Source organism: Myotis yumanensis, unplaced genomic scaffold (assembly GCF_028538775.1).
Source record: "Myotis yumanensis isolate MYYU_CA2020_CCGP unplaced genomic scaffold, mMyoYum1.0.hap1 SCAF_1, whole genome shotgun sequence".
Taxonomy (NCBI): Eukaryota; Metazoa; Chordata; class Mammalia; order Chiroptera; family Vespertilionidae; genus Myotis; species Myotis yumanensis.
In genome coordinates this window covers 27034418-27055952 of record NW_027223752.1, presented here as the reverse complement: position 1 = coordinate 27055952, position 21535 = coordinate 27034418, and the positions used below count along the sequence as shown (strand labels likewise).

The 21535-nt window shown below is 51.0% G+C and overlaps 1 protein-coding gene across 3 annotated transcripts in view; it reads left to right on the top strand.

The window, feature by feature from the left end:
* ADCK1 (aarF domain containing kinase 1) overlaps positions 1 to 21535 on the top strand; it is a 118904-nt gene that overhangs the window by 38855 nt on the left and 58514 nt on the right. For all 3 annotated transcript variants that reach the window (XM_070415842.1, XM_070415832.1, XM_070415823.1), the window contains exon 4: positions 4990 to 5193. In XM_070415842.1, coding sequence (XP_070271943.1) covers positions 4990 to 5193 — 204 coding nt within the window. The remainder of the gene's footprint in view (positions 1 to 4989; positions 5194 to 21535) is intronic.

Genomic DNA, 21535 nt, shown 5'->3' with positions numbered 1-21535 from the left:
TCCTCAGTCGTACTAGCCACATTTTAAGTGCTCAGTGGCCACTGTGGCCATGTAGCTAGTGGCTGCATATTGGACAGTGCAGGTACAGAACACCTGCATCATTGCAGAAAGTTCTGTTGAATGGAACTGTTATAAACTGACTTTCATTTACCTGCATGTCCCTCCTGGTATATATGCCTGTGTAAGTGCTCAGAGAGATGCGTCGTATGAAGGACCAGATTCAAGGGGATGCAGAGATTGGGAGATCCTGGAAGCTGTGCCTCTCACTGAGCACACTTGCATGGTCAGGGACCGGGTCCTGGGTAGGAGAGAATGCCTGCTCCCAGCAGGCTTAGCCCTTTAAGGTACCAAATTAAATGATGCTGAAAAGGGGAGAGGGTTGCACTGAATCAGTAGATTCTTAAAATTCCGAGTGTTACCTGCCTTCTGATCCCAAAGGACAGTGAAGCTGCAGGAGCTGGAGCTGGAAAGGACCTGGGAGAGCAGAGGGCCTGCTCTGGTACTCAGAATGGTGTCTTTTGGCCTTAAAAGAGATTTTAATTTTTTGGTGAGTGGCAGTGTCCCTCACCCTCATGTGACTGTGTGTGTTTATTTAGAAGCTGGTTGAAGGTGATTTTGGAACCTCTTTAGTTGAAATATGAGCAGCAAGTAGATACTGACTCATTTCCATGGATGATGGCTTTGTGAGTGTAAGACCTATAGTCACCATCAACCTACACTATGACACATGGCTTGCCCTGAGGTACACAGAGCGAACAGGGGACACACATGATTTACCCTAATGGCGGATGTGCCAAGTACCTGGTGAGTCAGTAGACTGGGCTTGTCAGGAAGCTGGGCTTGTGTCACCAGAGGTCACCCACGCAGAGCATTACCTAGACACGATCCTGAAGGTGACCATCACTTTGTGCCAAGAGACACCCTACCTGAGACTGTCTTATGCCATAGATGAGGGGCAGCAGAACCCTGGCTCTGTTCCCTGGTGGAAAGGCTTGGCAGGGTGACACTGATGTTTTCTGAGGGCTGCCAAAGGCAGACAAATGCAGTTGTGCATCGTTAAAAGAAAATGGTAAAAGTGTTTAATACACATGCGCACACGTACACAAACACACATACATGCATGCACAATGCACACAAACACACATGCACACACATATGCATGCATGCACTCACATCCTTACACACAAACCCGCACACATGCACACAAACGCACACACCATACACATGAATACCCACACACAGATGCATGTGGTTATGTTCTCTCATTCTGAAATGCCCTCCTCTTTTACCCTAATCTATTCAAATTCAGTTTCAGGGGCTAACCTTTTATATAAGCCAGAGTCTAGTCATGCCAATAATTTGAATGGGGAAAATTTAATAAAAAGGATCATTAACTAGTAAAAGGTAATTTACTCCTAAAAGGAGTAAAAGAAGATTCTAAGGGTACAGAAGTAGCAAACGCACAGAGCAGCTGCTCCCTCTAGGGCTGAGGGGTAGTGAACCAGGACAAAACTGAAGACTCAGCCAGGGCTTCCTACCTGCAAAGCTGAGCTGCCTGGGTGGTGAGGCGATGTGGTGGAAGGTGTGGTCCATGGGGGCAGCCTGCCTGGTGGCGGAGAAATTGGCTGGAGCTGATGTGCAGGAGAGGCCTGCTGGGTAGTCAGAACACTTGCTGGAGGGTGTGGGTCTGAGCTGCTCCATGGGAGGGGCCCACGAGGTGGAGGAGAAATTTATTGGGGATGGCTGGTCTGTGAGGGCCACTGAAGTGGGCACTCCCAAGCCACTGACCTGCTGGCTGTTGTGCTGAAGACAGCGCATTGGGACCAGCAAGGGAGAATCCTTGCTCTGTTGTGGTCTCCACTGTCCCTCCAGAGCCCTGTTGACAAAGCCCCAAAGCCACCATCTGGCAGGAGAAATGACACAGGGTCCTGCTCCAATGTCACAGTTCAGGGCAAAGAGGGTTGATTTGGAGCTGAGAGGCATCTGTTCATGAGTGGCACATACCCCGCTTCTCCTGCCGGTAGCCAAGCCTTTCCTCAGATTCCAGCCTTTTTTGGGCCTTCCATCTGTGAGCTCCCACGGTGGATCCCACTGCCACATGTCTGTCAGGTCTCCCCTCTGGTAGAGGGCACAGCACTCAGCCTGCTGTAAGTCCCAGTGAGTGCACAATGGTTGATGTCTTTACTGCAAGGGGAGGCAACAAGGGTGTGTATCCTTACCCTATTTTCCAATCCTCTGTTCCATTTGGTATTGACCCTGGCACAGCTTTGAGTGGGGGCTGAGTGGGCCTCCTTAGGGTGGGGAGTGGCTGCTGGGTGCCAGGGCAGCCTCACTGGAGCGTCTGGCTGGACCTGGGCTCTGGTCACACCTTGCTTTAGAATTAATAGGTTGTGGATGCCTTTCTGGCCACCTCATATTCTGCTGTTGAATAATGTGACCTCTCCTCCGCTGGGTTGGAATTGGGGGACAATTACTTGAGCTGCAAAAAGTCATCCTATATAATAAAAGCCTAATATGTGAAGTGCCCAGTCAACCAGTCAGCCGTTCAACCAATCAAAGCGTAATATGCTAATGATGTGCTAAGGCCGCTCAACCGCTCACTATGACGTGCACTGACCCCCAGGGGGCAGGCAGTTGACCGTACACTGACCACCAGGGGGCAGACAGTCAACCAGTCGACCAGTCACTATGACGTGTACTGACCACAAGGGGGCAGACGCTCCAACTGGTAAGTTAGCTTGCTGCTGGGGTCTGGCCTATTGGGACTGAGCGAGATGGGCTGGACACGCCTTGGAGCCCTCCCGCGGTCCCTCCCCAGCTGGCCAACCTCCTGCATCCCTTCCCGGCCCCAGTTGTGCACTGGTAGGGTCCCTCACCTGGCCTGCGCCCTCTCACAATCCGGGACCCCTTGGGGGATTTCCGAGAGCTGGTTTCAGCCCAATCCTGCAGGCCTCTGGTTTGTTTATAACAGCCTGGACCCTTGTATTGTGAGGATGTGCCCAGTTCCATGTTTGACTGTATTAACCTTCTTTGTTGCTTCCTTAGAACAAGGATTTGAGCGTGGCCTTGGCCAGCCACCGCACTACTGACCTTATGTTCCAAATTCTTTTAATATGTTTTTATTGATTCCAGAGTGAGAAAGGGAGAGGGAGAGGGAGATAGAAACATCAATGATGAGAGGGAATCATCCATCGGTTGCCTCCTGTATGCCCCCTACTGGGGATCAACCGCAACCCGGTCAGGGCAGATGCTCAAATTCTTAAAAAAGAGCCCTGGCCAGTATGGCTCAGTTGGTTGGGCATTGTCCCATGCACCAAAAGGTTGCCGGTTCGATTCCCGGTCAGGGCACATGCCTGGGTTGCCAGCTCGATCCCCAGGTGGGGGTGTGCAGGAGGCAGTCTATCGATGTTTTACTCTCACATCCATCTTTCTTTCTCTCTCCTCTCTCTTCCTCTGTGTCTAAGAAGTCAATAAAAAAAATATATATATAAAAGAGAGAATCTATCCCACCCCTCACAATCCTTTAATTCACGTAGAGTGTGCTGTCAGTCCTTAATTCTCTTTTCCCTATAATCTCCTATCTGGGAAAGAAGCTCCTCCATGGCCCAGCTTGGATTAGTATCCACATCAAGGCTGGAGGATTCTGCCCAGGGGAATGGAGTCATGTGCACAGGTTTCCCTGGGAGTACCTTGGGCTGGGAGGCAGAGGTGTCCAGCAGAACCAGCAGTGGGGGTCCCTCAGGGTTTAAGGACGTCCTGCCTCTGCCTGGAGTCTGTGGCATCTGCTCTGCTGTAGTGGGAGGGGGCAGATAGCCTTGCTGCTGGGATGAGGATGTTCAAGGCTATACTATTCTCTTCTTAATTTCTAAAGTAATAGTTTTCTGTGTGGTTCACTTGGCAACTAATTATATGGGATTTTTCAACATTTCTTCCATGTTTGTTGCCCACTGTTATTTAACTCTTCATGTGGTTCATTGCCTCCAATATGTACTTAATTATGTCAGCATCTTTCATAGTACTTAAGAGAGGGTGAGTCCATCATAGATGGTCACCCTCTCTTGGTTGATTTCATGGGCAGAAGAGGTACAGGGTTCCTACAGGGCACTGGACTCCCTTGCCTTCTCTGTGTGCTCATGGGCCCACCCTACCTCAGAAGCTGTAGCTCCAGGAAGGCAGGGCCCTCAGAGCTCCCAGACCCTCAGCTGAGCTGGGTGATGACTGGGGATGCACACCCTGGGGGCTGATACCCACCTCCCAGCACTGGAAGGACAGGTGGGCATCAGGCCGCAAGTTAAGGCTGCCCTGTCCTAGGCAGCCTGCTCCATGTGCCAGGAAACTTTTTGCTCCAGTTAATATGAGATCACTGCAAAAGTTTGCTGAGTTGAAAGAGCTCTAGGTTTGGAGTGTTTTCTACACTTAAAAAAAATTATTAACTACTTCTTGATAAGCAAACCATCTGAGTTTCTTATCTTTAAAGATACTAATACCTGCCTCCCTGAGCTGCTATAAGAACAAAGAGAAATAATGTATATGACCATGTTTTATAAATTGTACGTCTCCATACAGATAGTATTATTAATATGTCTGAAGGTTGGGTGGCAAATGCATTAACTCGATGTACCCTTGAATGAATCATTAGTAGATGAGATTTGGTTAGAAGCCTTGAACAAACACCCATTTCTGAGGGAGTGGGGTCCAGACCAGGTAAGTTTGATGGAAAGGAGATTGGAAGCATCCGGCCATATGAGAAGGCCAGCCTTGGTATGAGGTTGCAATTGACTGCTCTGGGTACCATGATTGAAGGAGAACACTGAGAGAAGAGGTGAATGAAGGGGTGTGTGTGTGTGTGTGTGTCTTTGTGTGTGTGTGTGTGTGTGTGTGTGTGTGTTCTGAGGGTAAACCAGGGTTTCCAAGCAGAGGGGCAGAGGGTCGATGCCCACTGGACAGGGTGCACTCACACCTCTCTGGTCTTGGCCTCTCTCCCTGCAGGTGCACCTCCGTTCTGCCCGGCGTCTCTGTGAGCTCTGCTGTGCCAACCGGGGCACCTTCATCAAGGTGGGCCAGCATCTGGCAGCCTTGGACTACCTGCTGCCTCAGGAGTACACCAGCACACTGAAGGTGCTGCACAGCCAGGCCCCGAAGAGCAGCATGCAAGAGGTCAGCCAGGTCATCCGCGAGGACCTGGGCAAGGAGGTACCTGCCTCTGCCAGGAGGGCTGGGTCCTGGGACGGTATGCTTTTGAAAAGGCCCTGGCAGATTCTCGCTGCCAGGTGCTGAGGACCCACTACTAGTGCAGAACCACACTTCACGCAGCTTTCAGTGCTCAGATCAAAGAGGTTAGAAGGAACCAGTGTTTCTCAGTAAAAGATATTAGTTGGACCATATGAAAGGAGTGATATTCTACTGCAACCTAATATGATTGGTTCAACCTAGTAATATCTATCAAGTATTGAGGGTTTCTCATGTGCCGACACCTGTGCTGTGCTCATTCCATGCACTATCTCACTTAATTCTCACCCAAACATATGCGGCAGGTACTGCCATTAACCCCATTTTGCAGAAGAGGGATGGAGGCTTAGGTGCTAAGGTAAAATGTCCAGGGGCACTTTAATATGTGATTCCAGTATACTGCTCTCTAATCCTGTCAGCGGGCTGTCCAAATCATTCGGTGCATTGGCTTTCCCGGAACATCTGTGTCAGGCAGCCATCAGCCTCTGCTTGATTACCTCTAGTGACGGGAAGCTCATTCTCTCATATGCTGCCCTCGGTGGTCTCTTTTTTTGTTAATCATCTCTAATTATAAAAGTTCTTCCTCCTAAGGGCTAAAACCTGCCTCCTCAAACCTCACTTTTCTGATCTTTATTCTGACACTTAGAGCAACAGAGAAAGGGCCAAAGGGTCTCTCTGTCCACAGCCCAGTTGACATTCCTTTGGACTCATGCTAGTGATCTGCAGGATGTGTGGACCCTGAACTGGGCACAGTGGCACGGGCCCTCGCTGGCCTGTTCTGGTTGTCTTGCTTCTGGGGACAGGGAGGGGCTTGAGCAGCTGTCTGCAGGTTGCTGAGCTGTGGGTCAGGCCCAGCCCTACAAATTGTGTGCTATAACCTGTGGGTACCTCAGCTATCTCTACTAAAAAAACTTCCTCTCCGCCTTCACCTATTACTCTGTTTGCAATTCTCCTCTTTGATAGAGAATCCTTTGGGTTTTCTAGAATTGGTTTTGAGCAAAATAATCTTAAAGTCAAGCCCTGAGCAGCTAATACCTTTCCTGAGATGAGTTTACAGCCTTTGATGCCTCCCATTTGCCAGGTCCACCCCATCCACTTTCAACTTGCCCATCCATTTCATGACTAAGTCTGGGTCAGGCACAGTGGCTTTAGAGTTTGGGCTCTAGAGCCAGGAGTGTGGACCATGCACAAATTATTTATCTGGCTCCTCACTTTCCTCATCTGCAAGATGGGAGAGTGTGTTCTCCTCATAGGGTTGCTGTGAGGATTAGACGTGATAATGACTATAAAGTGTGTTTGTGCCATCCCTGACCTGGAGCAAGTGTTTGGCAAATGCTAGTTACTACTCATACCCACCATGTACCCTTAGCCCTCAGTGCCTATGCATGGTCTTCTGTCTGCCTGCAATGTCTTACCCCATCCTCTCCCTGTCAAGGGAGTCCTTGTGTTTCTAGACCATTCATCCATCTATCCACCCATCTGCCAAATGCCAGGCACAGTGCTGAGTGTCCTGACCAAAGCCCAGCTCTCCTGTGAAATCGTCTGTGATCTCTGCACAACGTTGCTTCCTCTACTCATGCACCTTGTGGCTTGGTTAGTTATATCTAGGAGGTTCCACTGCAGGCACTAAAGTCTTTGGGGAGAATATCCTTATGGTCCTTTTACTCTGTATTTACAGCGGGTGCCAGTGTTTGTTTAATGAACCATTGGACGAATGAGGGACAGCTTCTCGGGATGGAGAGTCGGGGCAGAGGCTTCATAAAGACCAACTGTTCCATTTCTTTGGTCTGCATGGCGTGGGCCTGGCTATTTGTCCCTGAATGTAGAGCTGGTATCGGATGCCCAGCATCCAGCCAAAGAGGTCCCACTGGCCTAGAGTGGGCCTGGATCACACAGCAGGGGGAGCATAGAAACCTTCTGGATTTCTTTCCCACTGAGGAACATGAGGGAGATTGAGCGAAGGTGAACCCCAATTTAGGGCTGGGGTCAGGAGCAGATTGCAGGCTGGGAGGAGCAGGGTTAGGATGGAGGGACCCCTGGCAGAGGGGACAGGATTGGCACCGTGCAGGCTCATGCATGGCTTTGCTTCTTGCCAAGACTCTTGGCTTCCTGCTTCCTATAGCACGAGATTCACCCCCAAATTAAAACTAAATAAATCACTATAATAACAGTGTGAAGAGCATCATTGCTGGCATGTGGCAGCTCTGTGCGGGTGGCTGCGAGGGAGGAAAGCTAGCAGATTAACCCTTGGAGGTCGACTTGTCTGTGGATAAAGACCCTGACGGTCCTTTTACCCTGTACCTACAGCCCCAGAACAGTATCTGGTATATAGTAGGTGCTAGCGTTTGTTTAATAAACCAATGGACGAACGAGGGACAGGAGGGAGGCTAGAGCAGGTCAGTGGCTCTCTAAGCCATGATGAAGCGAGGTGAGAAGTTTGGGGTGTCAGCAGTCATGGTGGACCCACCCAGCCGGCCAAAGGATGTTTGGGGTTGGAAGATTTCACCTGCATCTTCAGGGCCTCTTCTCCAGGCCACCTGGCCAAGTAGTCCTGAGTGTGGTGGCCTGTAGCTCTGCCCCATGGGTTGTCTTGAGCCCTCTGAGAAAGGGCAGCTGATGACAAGGTCACGGTTCTGTGGGGGCGTCCCTCACAGCTGGGAAGCTCAGAAACCTCTGGTTTCTTACCCCGACCCCCACAGGCACACAAAGCCTTCCCTCCCATTCCTCCTCCTCCTCCCACCCGGGAAGATGGCATTTGTTCCCTGTGACACACTTTCTCAGTCTGTGGGTGGAGGGAGGGGAAAGGGGCTGTGCGGGGAGCAGGGTAGGTGGGTGTGGGGGTGGAGGGCGGGGAAAGTCACTCACTTTGCACTTCCCTCCTCCTCAGTCCCTCCTGTGACACTTCTCAGGGAGCAGCTCTCCCCCCAGGAAGATGTTTGAGCAGCCCCTCTGACCCTGGGCTCCATGACTGCCCTGGGACCCTCAGTGGGAAGGTCCATTTCCTCCCTGGTTTCAGGAGAGTGGTTAACGGAAGCTGATCTGGAGTCCTTGGATGAGCTCTGAGGTTACCTGGAACTCAAAAACAGCGTAGCATCCCTAGATCTCAGACTGGAAAGAGGGACAGGTGGCTCTAGGCTGGTATATTCCAGCCTGGGCTGGTTGGTCACAGCTATGCCTCTCGGGACCCTCCCATTAGCAGCGACCTTAAAGGGTCACTAGTGCTCTCAGACCAATCCCTGTCCCAGGCGGATAGGGCTGGCCCTGAGACGTGTCCACACATGGGAGTGGGGGGTGAGAGTGAAGTTGCATGATTTACAGTCGGTTCAGGATCAGTCCAAGTCCCTGGGCTGCAGCCAGTGTGAGCAGTGTAGAGGTGAGGGCAAGTGAGGGGATACCATCCTGGCACAAGGATTGGCGTGGGCAGGAAGTGTGCGGCTGGGGGCAGGAACCACAGAGCTAAGGGAGGGGCCTGTGAGCCATAGCAAGACCTCAGATCTTCTGATACCCAGGCCAGTGCTTTGTCTTCTATGTAACAAAACTGTCTGGCAGAAATCCTTTTGGAAATCAGTTTTCTGTGTGTTTGTGTGTGTGTGTCTTAGAAGTTTCTCAGCTAGTGTTACCAGAAAGAATCTTACTTTTTACTTTTTCTTTTGAATGCTAGGCTTACGTTTGGAAGGACAGGTCCTGGGAAGCAATCAGGAGCCTGAACTCTAGGAGGTGTGGTCGTTTCTGCAGCTTCAAAAGTGACCTGGGTCTGAAGTGGGTTGGGGATGGTCTCAGTCTTGGTCTCCTGACTGCCCTTGGGGCTGCGGGTCCAGGTGCGGTGCTGACCTTGGCCAGCAGATGGCGCCTGAGCCTGAGAATCAGGGAGGGGTGTTTAGGATCTGGGCCTTCCCTGCTGCTGTGGGGAGCCTTGACGGGTGGATGAGGCTCAGGTTCTTTCTACTCCTGGGTATGGTCCATGCTGTGGAAGGAGCCCAGGCTGACACCTCTGCACCCTGAGTGGGACAGACACAGGCCTAAGCCATGAGGCCGTTGGCCATTTGGCTCTGAGCTGGAAGGCCTGGTAGAGTTCTACCCATCCTTACACCTTCCCCATCTGGGTTAGGCATCTTCTGAGGTCCCCATCCAGACTCAGCCTGTAGTTCTGTGGTTCAGCACCTTTCCCTTCATTCTTCCATTTCTTGTCTCTCTTTGTTATACAAACAACTGGCATTTAGTGAAAAGGGCACAGTGCTGAAAGCTGTGGGTACAGCCAGGACCTACTTCTGTCCCCTGTAGTCTGGGGTCATTGAGAAGTACATTCATCACTATAATACCTGGCCATATAAGTACCCATGGAGTTTGCAAGAGAGAAAGGGAGTGTGTGTGTGTGGAGGGGGAGTAGGAATGGGACAAGGAGAGGGAGAGGTTACATTTGGGTGGATGGAGGCTTTTTGGAGCAGGTGGCATTTGACCCAGGCTTTCAAGGATGAGTGAGACGAGAGGAGATGGAGGTTGGAGGAAAGGATTACTGAGTAATGATTAATGAGATGGGCTAAGCAAAGGTGCAGGCACAGGAAAGCATGAAGCACAGAGAGTGCATGGCGAATGGTCTTGTTGACTAGAATTTGTGGAGCTGAGGTTGCAAAGTTGGGGCTGAAGTCACATTATGAAGGGTCTTTGAATGTTCTTTTCATAACGTGAGCCTGAGGAAGAGGAAGATTTGGAGAAGGATCTGAGCTAAGTAGGATGGAGTGGGACAGATTTAGTAATATGGGACATGAGCTCATCCTTTATAGGTGGGGAAGGTGGAGGCGGGAGGTTTGTGCTTTGGTGGAGAGCTTGGGGATAGGAGTTACAGGGGGATTTCGGAAGAGATGATAGAATTGTCGACTGCACTGGTACAGTTATCTTTGGTCATGGACACAACATATCCCTCCATCTTTTCTTCTTCCCCAACACATACGGAAAGTCCAATATCACTACAATACATTTTAGTAAATAAGATTCAGTTTTGTTTATTGTTCTGGAATATAGTTGTATCAGATAAGGTTCTTTCTAGCTTGGAGATTCTATGAAGAACCCAAGGAAATGAGGTCAGCTACTGGAGTGGAACATAAAAATATCTTTGTTAGGGGCACTGCTTGTACTAATGGTGGGATATCAGGATTTGACTTGCGTACTCTGAAACATGTTTCCTTAGTCTTTTACCCTTGAGCTCTCTCATGGGGTGGGGATCTAGACTTGACTTTGTTTTGTAACTTCCAATACTACCCAAGGGCAGTGCTGGGTGTTGTAGGGGCTCAGTATTCTTGATGCACCATTTGACCAGAGTGGCTATGAAAATGCAGAAGAGAACTATCATGCATCAGACTGTATACCCTGTTGTTTCATATGAACCTGTAGGTACAGGTGAAGGCTGACATTTTTGTCTTGTTTCAGTCAAGGTATAAGCAAAAGTTTAGAAAAGACAAAAAGAAGCCCTTCCTCCAAGAACACCAATTGTTTATCAAACTTGGCGGAGTGGCAGAGAAAAGATACTCATGGCATCAGGACTAGCAGGAGCAAAGGTGGACGGTGGGAGGTGTGGCAGGAGGCCACCTGGCCTGTGCAAGGGGCTGCTGGTGGTGGGAGCACTGGGAGGGCAGTGCAGAGACTGGAGCAGGGGCTTTTGTGGAGGCCTCGGGGCCAGGAACAGGATGGCGGGCATAGATCAGGGGTGGGGAACCTTTTTTCTGCCAAGGGCCATTTGGATATTTATAACATCATTTGTAGGTCATACAAAATTATCAACTTAAAAATTAGCCTGCTATATTTAGTCAGCCATTTAATTAACTCACTCTTGATGCCTTGGCAGGGCCTGACCAAATGGTTTCGAGGGCCTGACATTCCTCACCCCTGGCATAGATAGTGATGGAAAACTCTGGGGTGACCCTTATCATCTCTGTAGGTCCGCACACAGGGCCTCTGCTGGAGAACTTTGTGAGAACTAGGAGAAGGTGGCCCCTCTAGGCATTCCTTCCTCTAGGCCAGTGGTCGGCAAACTGTGGCTCTCGAGCCACATGCGGCTCTTTGGCCCCTTGAGTGTGGCTCTTCCACAAAATACCACGTGTGGGCGCGCACGTACAGTGCGATTGAAACTTTGTGGCCCATGTGCAGAAGTCGGTATTTTGTGGAAGAGCCACACTCAAGGGGCCAAAGAGCCGCATGTGGCTCGAGAGCTGCAGTTTGCCGAGCCGCAGTTTGCTGACCACTGCTCTAGGCTGTGGCAGCTCTACCAGAGCTGTATTTCATTCTTCTATTAGAGAAAAAAGAGCCAACAGGATGTGTGTGTGTGTGTGTGTGTGTGTGTGTGTGTGTGTATGGCAAATAAACAAAGAGAGAGACTGATTGATTTTAAGGAATTCATTTATGAAGACTGGCAAGTCATGACTTCAGAGTGGGCCATCCGACTGGAGACTCAGGAAGAGCTGATATTGCCCTTCAAGTCCGAAGGCTGTCTGCTGGCAGAATTCCCTCTTGCTCCAGGAGGTCAGTTTTGGGTTCTATTCAGGCCTTCAACTGATTGGATGAGGCCCACCCACATTATGAAGGGCAATCTGCTTTTTTCAAAGTCCACGGATTTACTTGTAAATCACATCCAAAAACATCTTATAGAAACATCAGAATAATGTTTGACCAAATATCTGGGCACTGTGACCCAGCCAAGTCCGTACATAACATTAGCCCTCATGGTTCCCCACACAGCCGTTGGTCAGGATTACACATTTGTATCCTTGGTCCTGTGTCCATGTGACCTTCAGGCTTCATTCATATTGACCCTCTGAGGTGGGCCGGAGCCAAATTGTTTGTTGCTTTATTAGCTTTGTGACCTTGGGGATGTTTCTTATCTTCTGTCTCAGTTTCCTCATCTGTAAGATTGGGATAATAACCGAACCTGCTGCAGGGGATAAATAAGTTAATGGATGTGGAGCACATAGAGCATGCCTGGCACAGATCAGATCAAATGGTGAGCAAACATTAGCCATTATTGCTGTGTTATGCTGGGTGCTTTTTCTGTGGGAGGAACTAAGGTTCTGAGAGACTATGAACGGTAGAGTTGGATCTTTAACCAGGTTTTCTGATACCTGGTTCAGTTCTCTGTTCCAGATACTACTATTTTGTCAGAACCATCCTCCTTTTTCTTCCCCTCCCTCATGGGTCCCCAGCATTCCATCCAGTGGCAGCTCCTTCCCTTCCACTGTTAGAAACCTCCATGGGCTTCCCTGGCTTCTGGACATCCCCTGCTTCCTTCCCATGATCCTCATCTTGGGGGGCTGCTGGCAGCTCCTCCAAGCAGTTTTGACATCTGTGGTTTCCAGAGGTCCATCAGCAACACCTGCTTTGTGTTCTTGGTTCCCAGGGCTGACTCCATGGAGGAGGAGGGTGGAGGAAGAGCCCTGGGTGCCAAGGGTCATGGTGGCTGTGTTATGTCAGGACCCACCCAGCCGTTCTCACTTGCAGGATGGCAGCTGCTCTCAGCTTCCCTTGTCCTGGAGGAGCTGGGGGTGGGGCATAAGCAGGGATGAACGTGCCCTGGGTTGGACTAGGGCTAGGAAAGTGCTTAGGACAGAAGGGCCAATTCCACCCATGGGGCCTGTGGCTAGCAGAACGCTTTCCCTGCCCTGGTGACACGTGCCTCCAAGCCCTCACAGTCCTTTCTGCCTTCTTATTCACTCACAAATATCTATTGAGCCCTCCTCTGTGCCAGGCACTCTGCCAGTCCCCGGGGGTCCCTATTTTCCCACACTGGAAAGGGCCTGGTCCAGGCTGGCTCAAACCCCCCCCCCCCCCCCACCCCCCCCGGGCTGCCCCACTGGCCTGGGCTGAGGACCTCCTCAAGGGCTTCAGCTGTCTGTGGATTTGCTTCCTTTCATCCTCAGCATCTTTGCTTGTTCTGGCACCTAGTTTCTATGTCTCCCTAGAGCAGTGATGGCGAACCTATGACACCCGTGTCAGAGGTGACACGCGAACTCATTTTTTTGGTTGATTTTTCTTTGTTAAATGGCATTTACATATATAAAATAAATATCAAAAATATAAGTTTTTGTTTTACTGTGGTTCCAAATATCAAAAAATGTCTATATGTGACACGGCACCAGAGTTAAGTTAGGGTTTTTCAAAATGCTGACACGCCAAGCTCAAAAGGTTCGCCATCACTGCCCTAGAGAGTCCCTGAAAAGGCTACCTTGGGAGTGTTTAGGGAACGGGAGGAGCCTCTGGCCACAAAGCTGTGTGGGAGGCCTGGGGATGAGGGAGAGAGATGACCTTTCCTCCTGACTTGGTCTCATCCGGCCTTCCCAGCAGTTCTCAATAAAAAATACATTTATATTAAAAACATAATGAAGAATAAAAAAACAACTTCTCTCCAGTAATGCCAAACATCAAAAGGAGATTTTAATCAATTACGAGAGAGCGATTTTGGTCATAAATGGTAATTTAAGGAGTGGAGATGGATGGCAGAAAGCATTAGTCACTGGAGGAGACTGAGGCCCGTGGCCACTGGTTCTTCCCCAGGCCCCCCTGGCCCAGCCCCACCCTGAGCGCTGCCCTCCCTCAGGCTCTGCACCCCCTGCCCTGCGGGGCTCCTGCTCCAGTCTCTGAGTGCCCTTCTGTCAGGTGCTCTGTGGCTTCTGGATGAATCTGCACAGCTCCAGGTGTATCTCCATCGTGCCCGCGGAATAGGCACCCAGAGAGTGACCTGGAGCTGCTCGCCCTTTCTTTGCAGCCTCGTGCCTTTTCCACTCGTCACTCAGCGCCACCCTGGCCGCACAGGACTTCACTCCATGAGCCTGCTTCCCTTCTTTGCTCATCAGACGCCTTCTCATCTTTAAAAAAATATATATTTATATTGATTTAGAAGAGGAAGGGAAAGGGAGAGAGAGATAGAAACAATGATGAGAGAGAATCATTGGTCAGCTGTCTCCTGCATGCCCCCTACTGGCCACACGCCCTCACCGGGAGTCGAACTGTGACCTCCTGGTTCATAGGTCATTGATCAACCACTGAGCCACATTGGCTGGACTCTTTCTCATCTTTTAAACTCCAGGTCTAACAACAACAACACATGCACACTCTGAATGCTTGCCAGGTGTCGGGCCCTGTTTACAAGTTCACGTGAATCAGCTTCTCACTAAAACCCTCTGCAATAGGCACTATTCTCTTACAGATGGGAAACTGAGGGACCGTTTTTGGTAACTTTGTCTCTCCTGGCTCCTCATGACCCCAGGCAGGATTAATGGCTCTTTCGTGTCCAGGGCACTTCTGTCTCCTGCTGCAGCTCTCATGCACTGAGGTTGGTTGCTTCCTCATTTTGAATCTCGTGGGTCCCAGTGTGGGTTCTGCACGTGGTAGATGTTAATAAATGTGGATGAGTTGAATTGATGAGCTCCTTTGAGCTCCTGTCCCCGGCCAGCCTTCCCTGACCTCCCGGCCAAGCACTGGCCTGGACCCACGGGTGGTCCTCTTGCTTCAGCCTGGCTTTCTGATTCTCTCAATGCTCAATTTATGTTCTCAGGATGGCAGGTCTCCGCCCACTCATCCCGGGGTTCCCTCAGAGCACCGCACAGGGCCCAGCACACAAGTTGCTCAGTAATAGATTGTTACTGATGCAGGACGTTGTGGTTTTATGAGCCTAAAGTCCTCAGGAGCCAGCTCTGCCCAGGTCTTGGTTGCATTGTTCCTTGGGGCATTCTCATAGGAGCCTGTGGAGGGCCATGTGAGGGCATGACTGGGACTCTCTAAACTATGGGCTAAGGCAGCCGTGGGCAAACTACGGCCCTCGGGCCGGATCTGGCCCGTTTGAAATGAATAAAACTAAAAAAAAAAAAGACTGTACCCTTTTATGTAATGATGTTTACTTTGAATTTATATTAGTTCACACAAACACTCCATCCATGCTTTTGTTCCGGCCCTCCGGTCCAGTTTAAGAACCCATTGTGGCCCTCGAGTCAAAAAGTTTGCCCACCCCTGGGCTAAGGGCAAGGGCAGGGTCTGGCTTCCAGAAGGAGTGAAAGGATCATTTCTGAGGCAGTCTGGCATGAAGGGTATAAAATGGGCTTGGAGTCAGAGAGCCTTGCACCAAACCAAATGTATTATTAGTTCTTTCTGAGCCATAGTTCTCTCCTGTCTAAACAGGCATGCTAATAGAACCTTCGCATTGATAGGACTGTGATGAGGTTGCAAAGGTGTAACTCATTGAAAGTGCAGTGCCTGGCAGATAGCAAATCCCAGACCTTCAGAGGACACGGGCCTGCCAACACCTCGATTCCAGACTTCCAGCCCTCAGAACCACGAGACAATACATTTCTGTTGTTTGAAGCCACCCAGTGAGTGGCAATTTGTTAGGGCCGCCCTGGGAAACACGTACAGATGTCCATTCTCAGACCAGCGTGAGGAGATGGGACCCCTCTCATGTAGTCCCCACAGTTAGCGTTAGGAAACAGCAAGGCAGAAAAAGGCAAAAAGATGGGTAAGGCGGAAAAACCATCCGTGTTCATGTCAGTGGATAATAATGTTACAGTTTCTGCTTATTTGGTGCTTGCTTGTAGTACACATTGCTGGATGTTTTACAGATATTGTTTCTAACTCTTACAATCATTCTGCAGGGTTGGTAGATTTTACCATCCCAGTTTTCCAAGTGAGGGAGTAGAGGCCTGAGAGGTTAAGTAACAGCCAACGTCACGCAGCTAAAAGAAACAGAACCGGTTTTGAGCTCTTTTGCCTAAGTCCCCAACCCGCCTGCCAGGCAGCTGCTAGCTGGGGCTGGTCTCTGGGGGGCAATACCCTGGCTATAGGCAGTGGGTCTTGATGAGCAGGCTTTAGGGAGTCATCACAGGCTCTGGGTCTAAGAAGTAGTATTAAGTCAGGTCAGCTAATCCTCTGAGCATGTGTGTATAAGCCCCCAAGACTGAAGAATAGACATTTTGGGCACAGTCAGCCAACAATGCAGGATGGATGGAGGGGCCCAAGGCAGGAGCCATGCGAGGAGCCTCTTGTTATCATTCATACCTGGCAGATGGAGCCTTTCTTAGCTGTCTCCTGGAGCTGGGCAGGGCCAATCTCCACCCCCCCCACCCCGACACCCATCCCGCTGGAGCTCAGAGCAAGTGTCTCAGGCTGGACACAAACCAAAGGACAGATGGCACAGCACTGCTCTTGAAGGGGCAGCCCTGACCCCATGCCCTCGGTACTGCGAGAGCGGCAGCAGGCCCTCATCTTCTCCTTGAATGGACTCGTGGCCTTCCTTCCCTGGCGCAGGGAGAGAGGAGTGGGTCTCCTGCAGGCTGCTCGGGGCTGGGTTGGTGTGGGCAGGTGGATGTGATGGCAGTGGTTTCTGATGCTTCTCCGTGTGAGCCAGAGGGTTGTCTTTACTGGGAAGGGCTGGAGTAGGAGCGATGATGGAAGGAGTCTCAGGCCTGCCCTGTTTCACAGTGAACGCGATTCCCAACCTTGACTGAGTGCTCACGGCAGGAGAAGTGCTCATCCTAGTTGGGCTCTCCCAGAAGATGGCTCCAGACAAGGATTCCAGTGAAAGTGGTTTTGTGGGATGCTCAGGTGCTGCCAGGGGGGGAACTGGGAAGTGGTCCAGGGACGGGAAGGCTTAGGATGATCCCCCACCCAAGGGCCAAGGGAGAAGGTAGGGTGTTTATACACCAACCTCCTAACTCCTCAAGTAGCATGTTCCTGAGGGCTGTTAATTCTGCAGCTACAGGTGCAAATACTGGGAATTGCGAGTCAGGCTGATGGAGCAGGAGGTAGGGCTAAGGGTTGTGCTCACTGGTGTTACTTTGCAGGCATCATCTCCCATGAACCTCACAGCTGCCCTGTGAGGGGAAGTCCTATTGTTCCCATTTTACAGAGGAGCAAGCCAAGGCCAGAGAGGCTGAGTGCCATGCCTGAGGTCGCACAGATAGGACAAGGCAGAGTCAGGAGCAAAAGCCAGGCCGAGTCCAGAACCTGCGCTCCCGACCCCTGCGTTCCACTGCTCTCTGTAAGGAGCCCAGTGCTGTTCACAGCTTTACTCTTGCAGCTAAGGGCCTCGCCCCGCATTCCTGGTGGGAGGCAGAACAGGCAGATGGAGAACCCCAGCAGGTCAAGGAACTGAATATTTACTAAGTGTCCCTAGAACAAGTTAGATGTTTTCAAACACAAGGTCTCATTGAGGCCTCTTAACAGCTCAGCAAGGTAGGTATTCCTTTCCCGATTTTTTTCCAGATGTAGAAATAGACTCAGAGACACTGAGTAACTTATTCAGGATCACACAGCAAGACAGTGCCTCAGCTGGGAACTGGACCTGAGTATTGTCTGACTACAGAGAAAAACATGCTTCAATTACAGAGGCCGCTTTACGGAGGGGAGGGGCCGGGTTCAGGGCCAGGGTGATGGGCCTGTGAGACCCAGCCTGCCTCTGAGGGCCATGTTCTTTCCTCTGACATCATACCAGTCTGCCACCCCCCTTATGCCTGGGGCTGGCCCTGGCCCCGTGTTGCCTAAGAGCCAATGAGATGATGGTTGAGGAGGTGCTCTTAGAAGTGTGGGTTGCTGGGCTCTCCTCCTCCATCTCACCTCTGGGGAAGGTGCTGCCCCTGTGGGCGCAGGCTGGGCTGGTGAAGAGAGGGAGGGTGGTCTGCTCTCCTGTGTAGCTTCTTATCGCTGCGCCCTTCTCCAGGAGGAGCCCCTCTATCCGCTGCCCCCACTCGCTATCTCCCTGACGCAGCAGGGGGAGGCAGGCCCTCCACGTCGGCCTGATTTATGTTCATCGTTGAAACAATAATGTTTAATCTGGAAAGGGCTAATCAATTTTTTATGCTGATTATGAATAGGCCAGCTGTGCCTGCTTCTTTATTCATGGAGCTTCGGGAACAAGACGACATCCCAGGCCAGGCTTCCCTGGTGATTTCTGCCTCGGGAGGCCCTGTATCCAGGAGAGCCCCTCAGTGGCCTGGCCTGTGCCACTCTGGAGGTGACTCCCGGTGTGTGTACATGTGTGTGAGCATGTGTTTGTCACTAGGGAGGGTAAGCTGATGCCAGGTGAGTGTGCATGTATGGGTTCACATGTGTATAGAGGAAAGTTGGGCTGGGCTGGGGCCCAGTTGGGGAGTGTGGTATGGAAGGTAAGAGTTATAGGGTCATAGAGTTAGGAGGGCTGTCAGGGGTCACGTACCCCAATACCCTCCTGTCACATGTGAGGAATTAAGACCCAAAGAGGCTGGTTGGTGGCAGAGGTGGGACCAGCACCCCGTCCCCTTACTCAGAGTAGTATGAATGGGGTGAGAGAGTCTGAGGAAGGTACTGGGTGGGCTGCCGTATTCATGACACCCTCTGACATCTCCGAGGAGCTTGCATCTTAAGTACAGAATGGGCTATAGACAACAAGAGGTCAACATCAGGTGAGAGAAAGTCATCTGAGGTTTGGGCTATAGCTTTTGGGAATCCACAAGTAGGGTTGCAAGAGGGGGAGTTAGGGCTTCCTGGAGGAGGGGAGACCCAAGCAGGGTGCGAGGGCTGTGGACAGGGGAAGCAGCAAAAGGGCATGGAGAGGGCATTCTGGGCAGGTGTAGTGCCTGAGCTGAGAGGTGGAGGCAGGCTGAGGATGTCATCGCTGGCAGGCGGCACCTCAGGGAGGTGTCTGAACTTGAGGGGGACCAGAGGGGCCTGTGCCTCCTGGGCCTGGAGCTGGAAGCATTGGAGCCTTATGCCCAGGTGGGGGCAGGTGATCGGCTGGGAGCACAGCTTGGCTGTCCTGCAGGCAGGGGCTCCTGTGTGTCTGGGCCTCCGAAGCCTTTCTCCCTTTGGGACCTCACCAATCACTTGTTGATTCATGTGTTGACTCAGCAGATGTTTATTGAGCTTCTATTGTGTGGCCCTGGGTGTTACGGGGGTGGCCAGGCTGCCCTCATGGTGCTTATGATCTAGTTGTAGGGGAAGGCAGATGTTGCACAAGCCATCAGAACAAGGAAAATTTAATGACGCTTGTGATAAATGCCATGGGGAAAAGTATAGGGTGCTCTGAGTTTGGGGCAGCCCGAGTGGCCCTTCTGAGGAAGTGGTGGTTAAGCTGAGACCAGGGGATAGTTAGGGGAGGGGAGGGTGGGGCAGAGAAAAGAGAGAATGTGGAGGCCTCGGGGTGGGACAGAAAGGGGGTGGTGGTGGCAGGGCAGAGAGACACTGAAAGCTGAGGCTGGAGAGGGTACCGGGCATGTTCAGGAGATCCAGGTTGCAGCCACTGATAGGTTCCACGCAGAGAACGGCGTGTCCAGGCTGTAATGGCTTTTACAAGGAATGGGTGGAACCAGGAGACCAATGAACAGGCTTTGTGGTCCTCCAGGCAAGAGGTGATGGTGGCTCAGGTGAGGAGTGGACATACGTATTTTGGAGACTAAGGTCAAAGACGAATTAAATGGGGAGGGGCTGAGGGAGAAGGAGGTGCCATGATCGACTCCCAGGCTTCTGGCATGAACAGTGGGGGACAACCTCAGAAATGACCACAGCACTAAGGGGGAGTGGGGGCAAGTGTGCTAACAGGTTATCCTGCTAGCAGTTTGGGGAAGGATTTTTTTTTACAGGGCTGGGGTTTGCACAGTGGCCCCCTCTCTCCTTCCAGTAGGACGGGTGGGTTGGTGGTCACAGAAGGTTGGAGAGTCCACGTGGTACAGAGAAATTTGGGGTTCAACAGTGGTAGGCTGGAGCCCCATTGGGTTCCTGGTTTCCGGTTATTTAAGAAAGTCATCAGGAATGAGTGTGTGTGTGTGTGTCCATGTCCCTGTAACTGGCTTTGGAGGAGAGACTGTTGCTTTAACAGCTGGGGCAGTTCCTTCGAGTCACCTGTGTCACCATCTCTGTGATAAGAAATCCCTCATGGGCCCCGCTGCTCTTCTTTGGTGTGTGAACTGAGACTGGTGGTTCTGTGTGAAGCTTAAGAGGACACTGGGCTCCTGGGGAAGAGACACTGGGGGAAGGTCATTACAGCCAAGCAGGTTTTTGGATTTGACCTGGGGGCTGGGAAGGAACGCTGTGTAGAGGCAGCCAGGGGAGCAAAGGGCCGCTTACCCTGGGAGGGGAAACGGGGGCCTGGCACAGCAGAATGGAAGCCTGGATATACTTTCCTGGTGCCACATCTTGGGGTTCACACTTGTCCTGTGTTCCCCACGCGGCTTGTGCGTCCCTTGTCTTGTTCCTCAGCTTTGTAGTCTCACCACTGCCCTGGGAAGTACAGCAAAAGCATAAAAACAGACATATACTAAGAGTGTTACACTAATGCTCTACAGGGGTCAGCCACCGTTTCCTGTAAAGGGCCTATAATAGGTTCCTATTGCTGCTGTTACAAATTACCACAAATTTAGTGCCTTAAAAAAACACACATTTGTTATCTTCCCATTTTGTGGGTCAGAAGTTCAAAAATTCAGGTGTTGGCTGGGCGGCACGCCTTCTAGAGCAGTGGTTGTCAACCTTGGCTGCACATTAGAATCACCTGGGAATCTTTTTAAAATCCTGATTTCTGGGCCTCATCCTCCGGAAATTCTGTTTCTTTGTTACTCATGTTGTGGCCCCACCCCATAACAAAGAAACAGAATTTCCGGAGGATGAGGCCCAGAAATCAGGATTTTAAAAAGATTCCCAGGTGATTCTAATGTGCAGCCAAGGTTGAGAATCACTGTTCTAGAAGCTCTAGGGGAGAATCTCTGTCCTGGTCTTTTCTAGCTTCTAGAGCAGCGGTTCTCAACCTGTGGGTCGCGACCCCTTTGGCGACCATCCTGCATATCAGATATTTACATTACGATTCATAACAGTATCAACATTACAGTTATGAAGTAGCAACGAAAATAATTTTATGGTTGGGTCACAACATGAGGAACTGTATTTAAAGGGCCAGAAGGTTGAGAACCACTGTTCTAGAGGTTGCCTCCGTTCCTTAGTTGTGACCCCTCCTTCATCATCAAAGCCAGCAGTGTAATCTTTAAAGCTCACTCTCTCTCTTTCTTGCTTCCTCCCTCCCTCCCTCTTCCTCTCTTTCTCTGTCTCTCTCTCCCTCTCTACCCCCTTTACGTTCCTCCCTCTCACCCTTTCACTTCTGCTTCCTTTCTCATATCTCTGCTCTGACCTTCCTGCCTCCGTTTGATAAGGTCCCTGTGATTATGTTGGGCCCACATGCTAATCCAGGGTTCTCTCTCCATTTCCAGAGCCTTCCCTTAGTCACACCTTTGGGGTTAAGGACATGGACATCATGGAGGGGGCCATTTTTCTGCCTCCCACAGGGCCAGATAGTCAGTATTTTAGGTTTTGC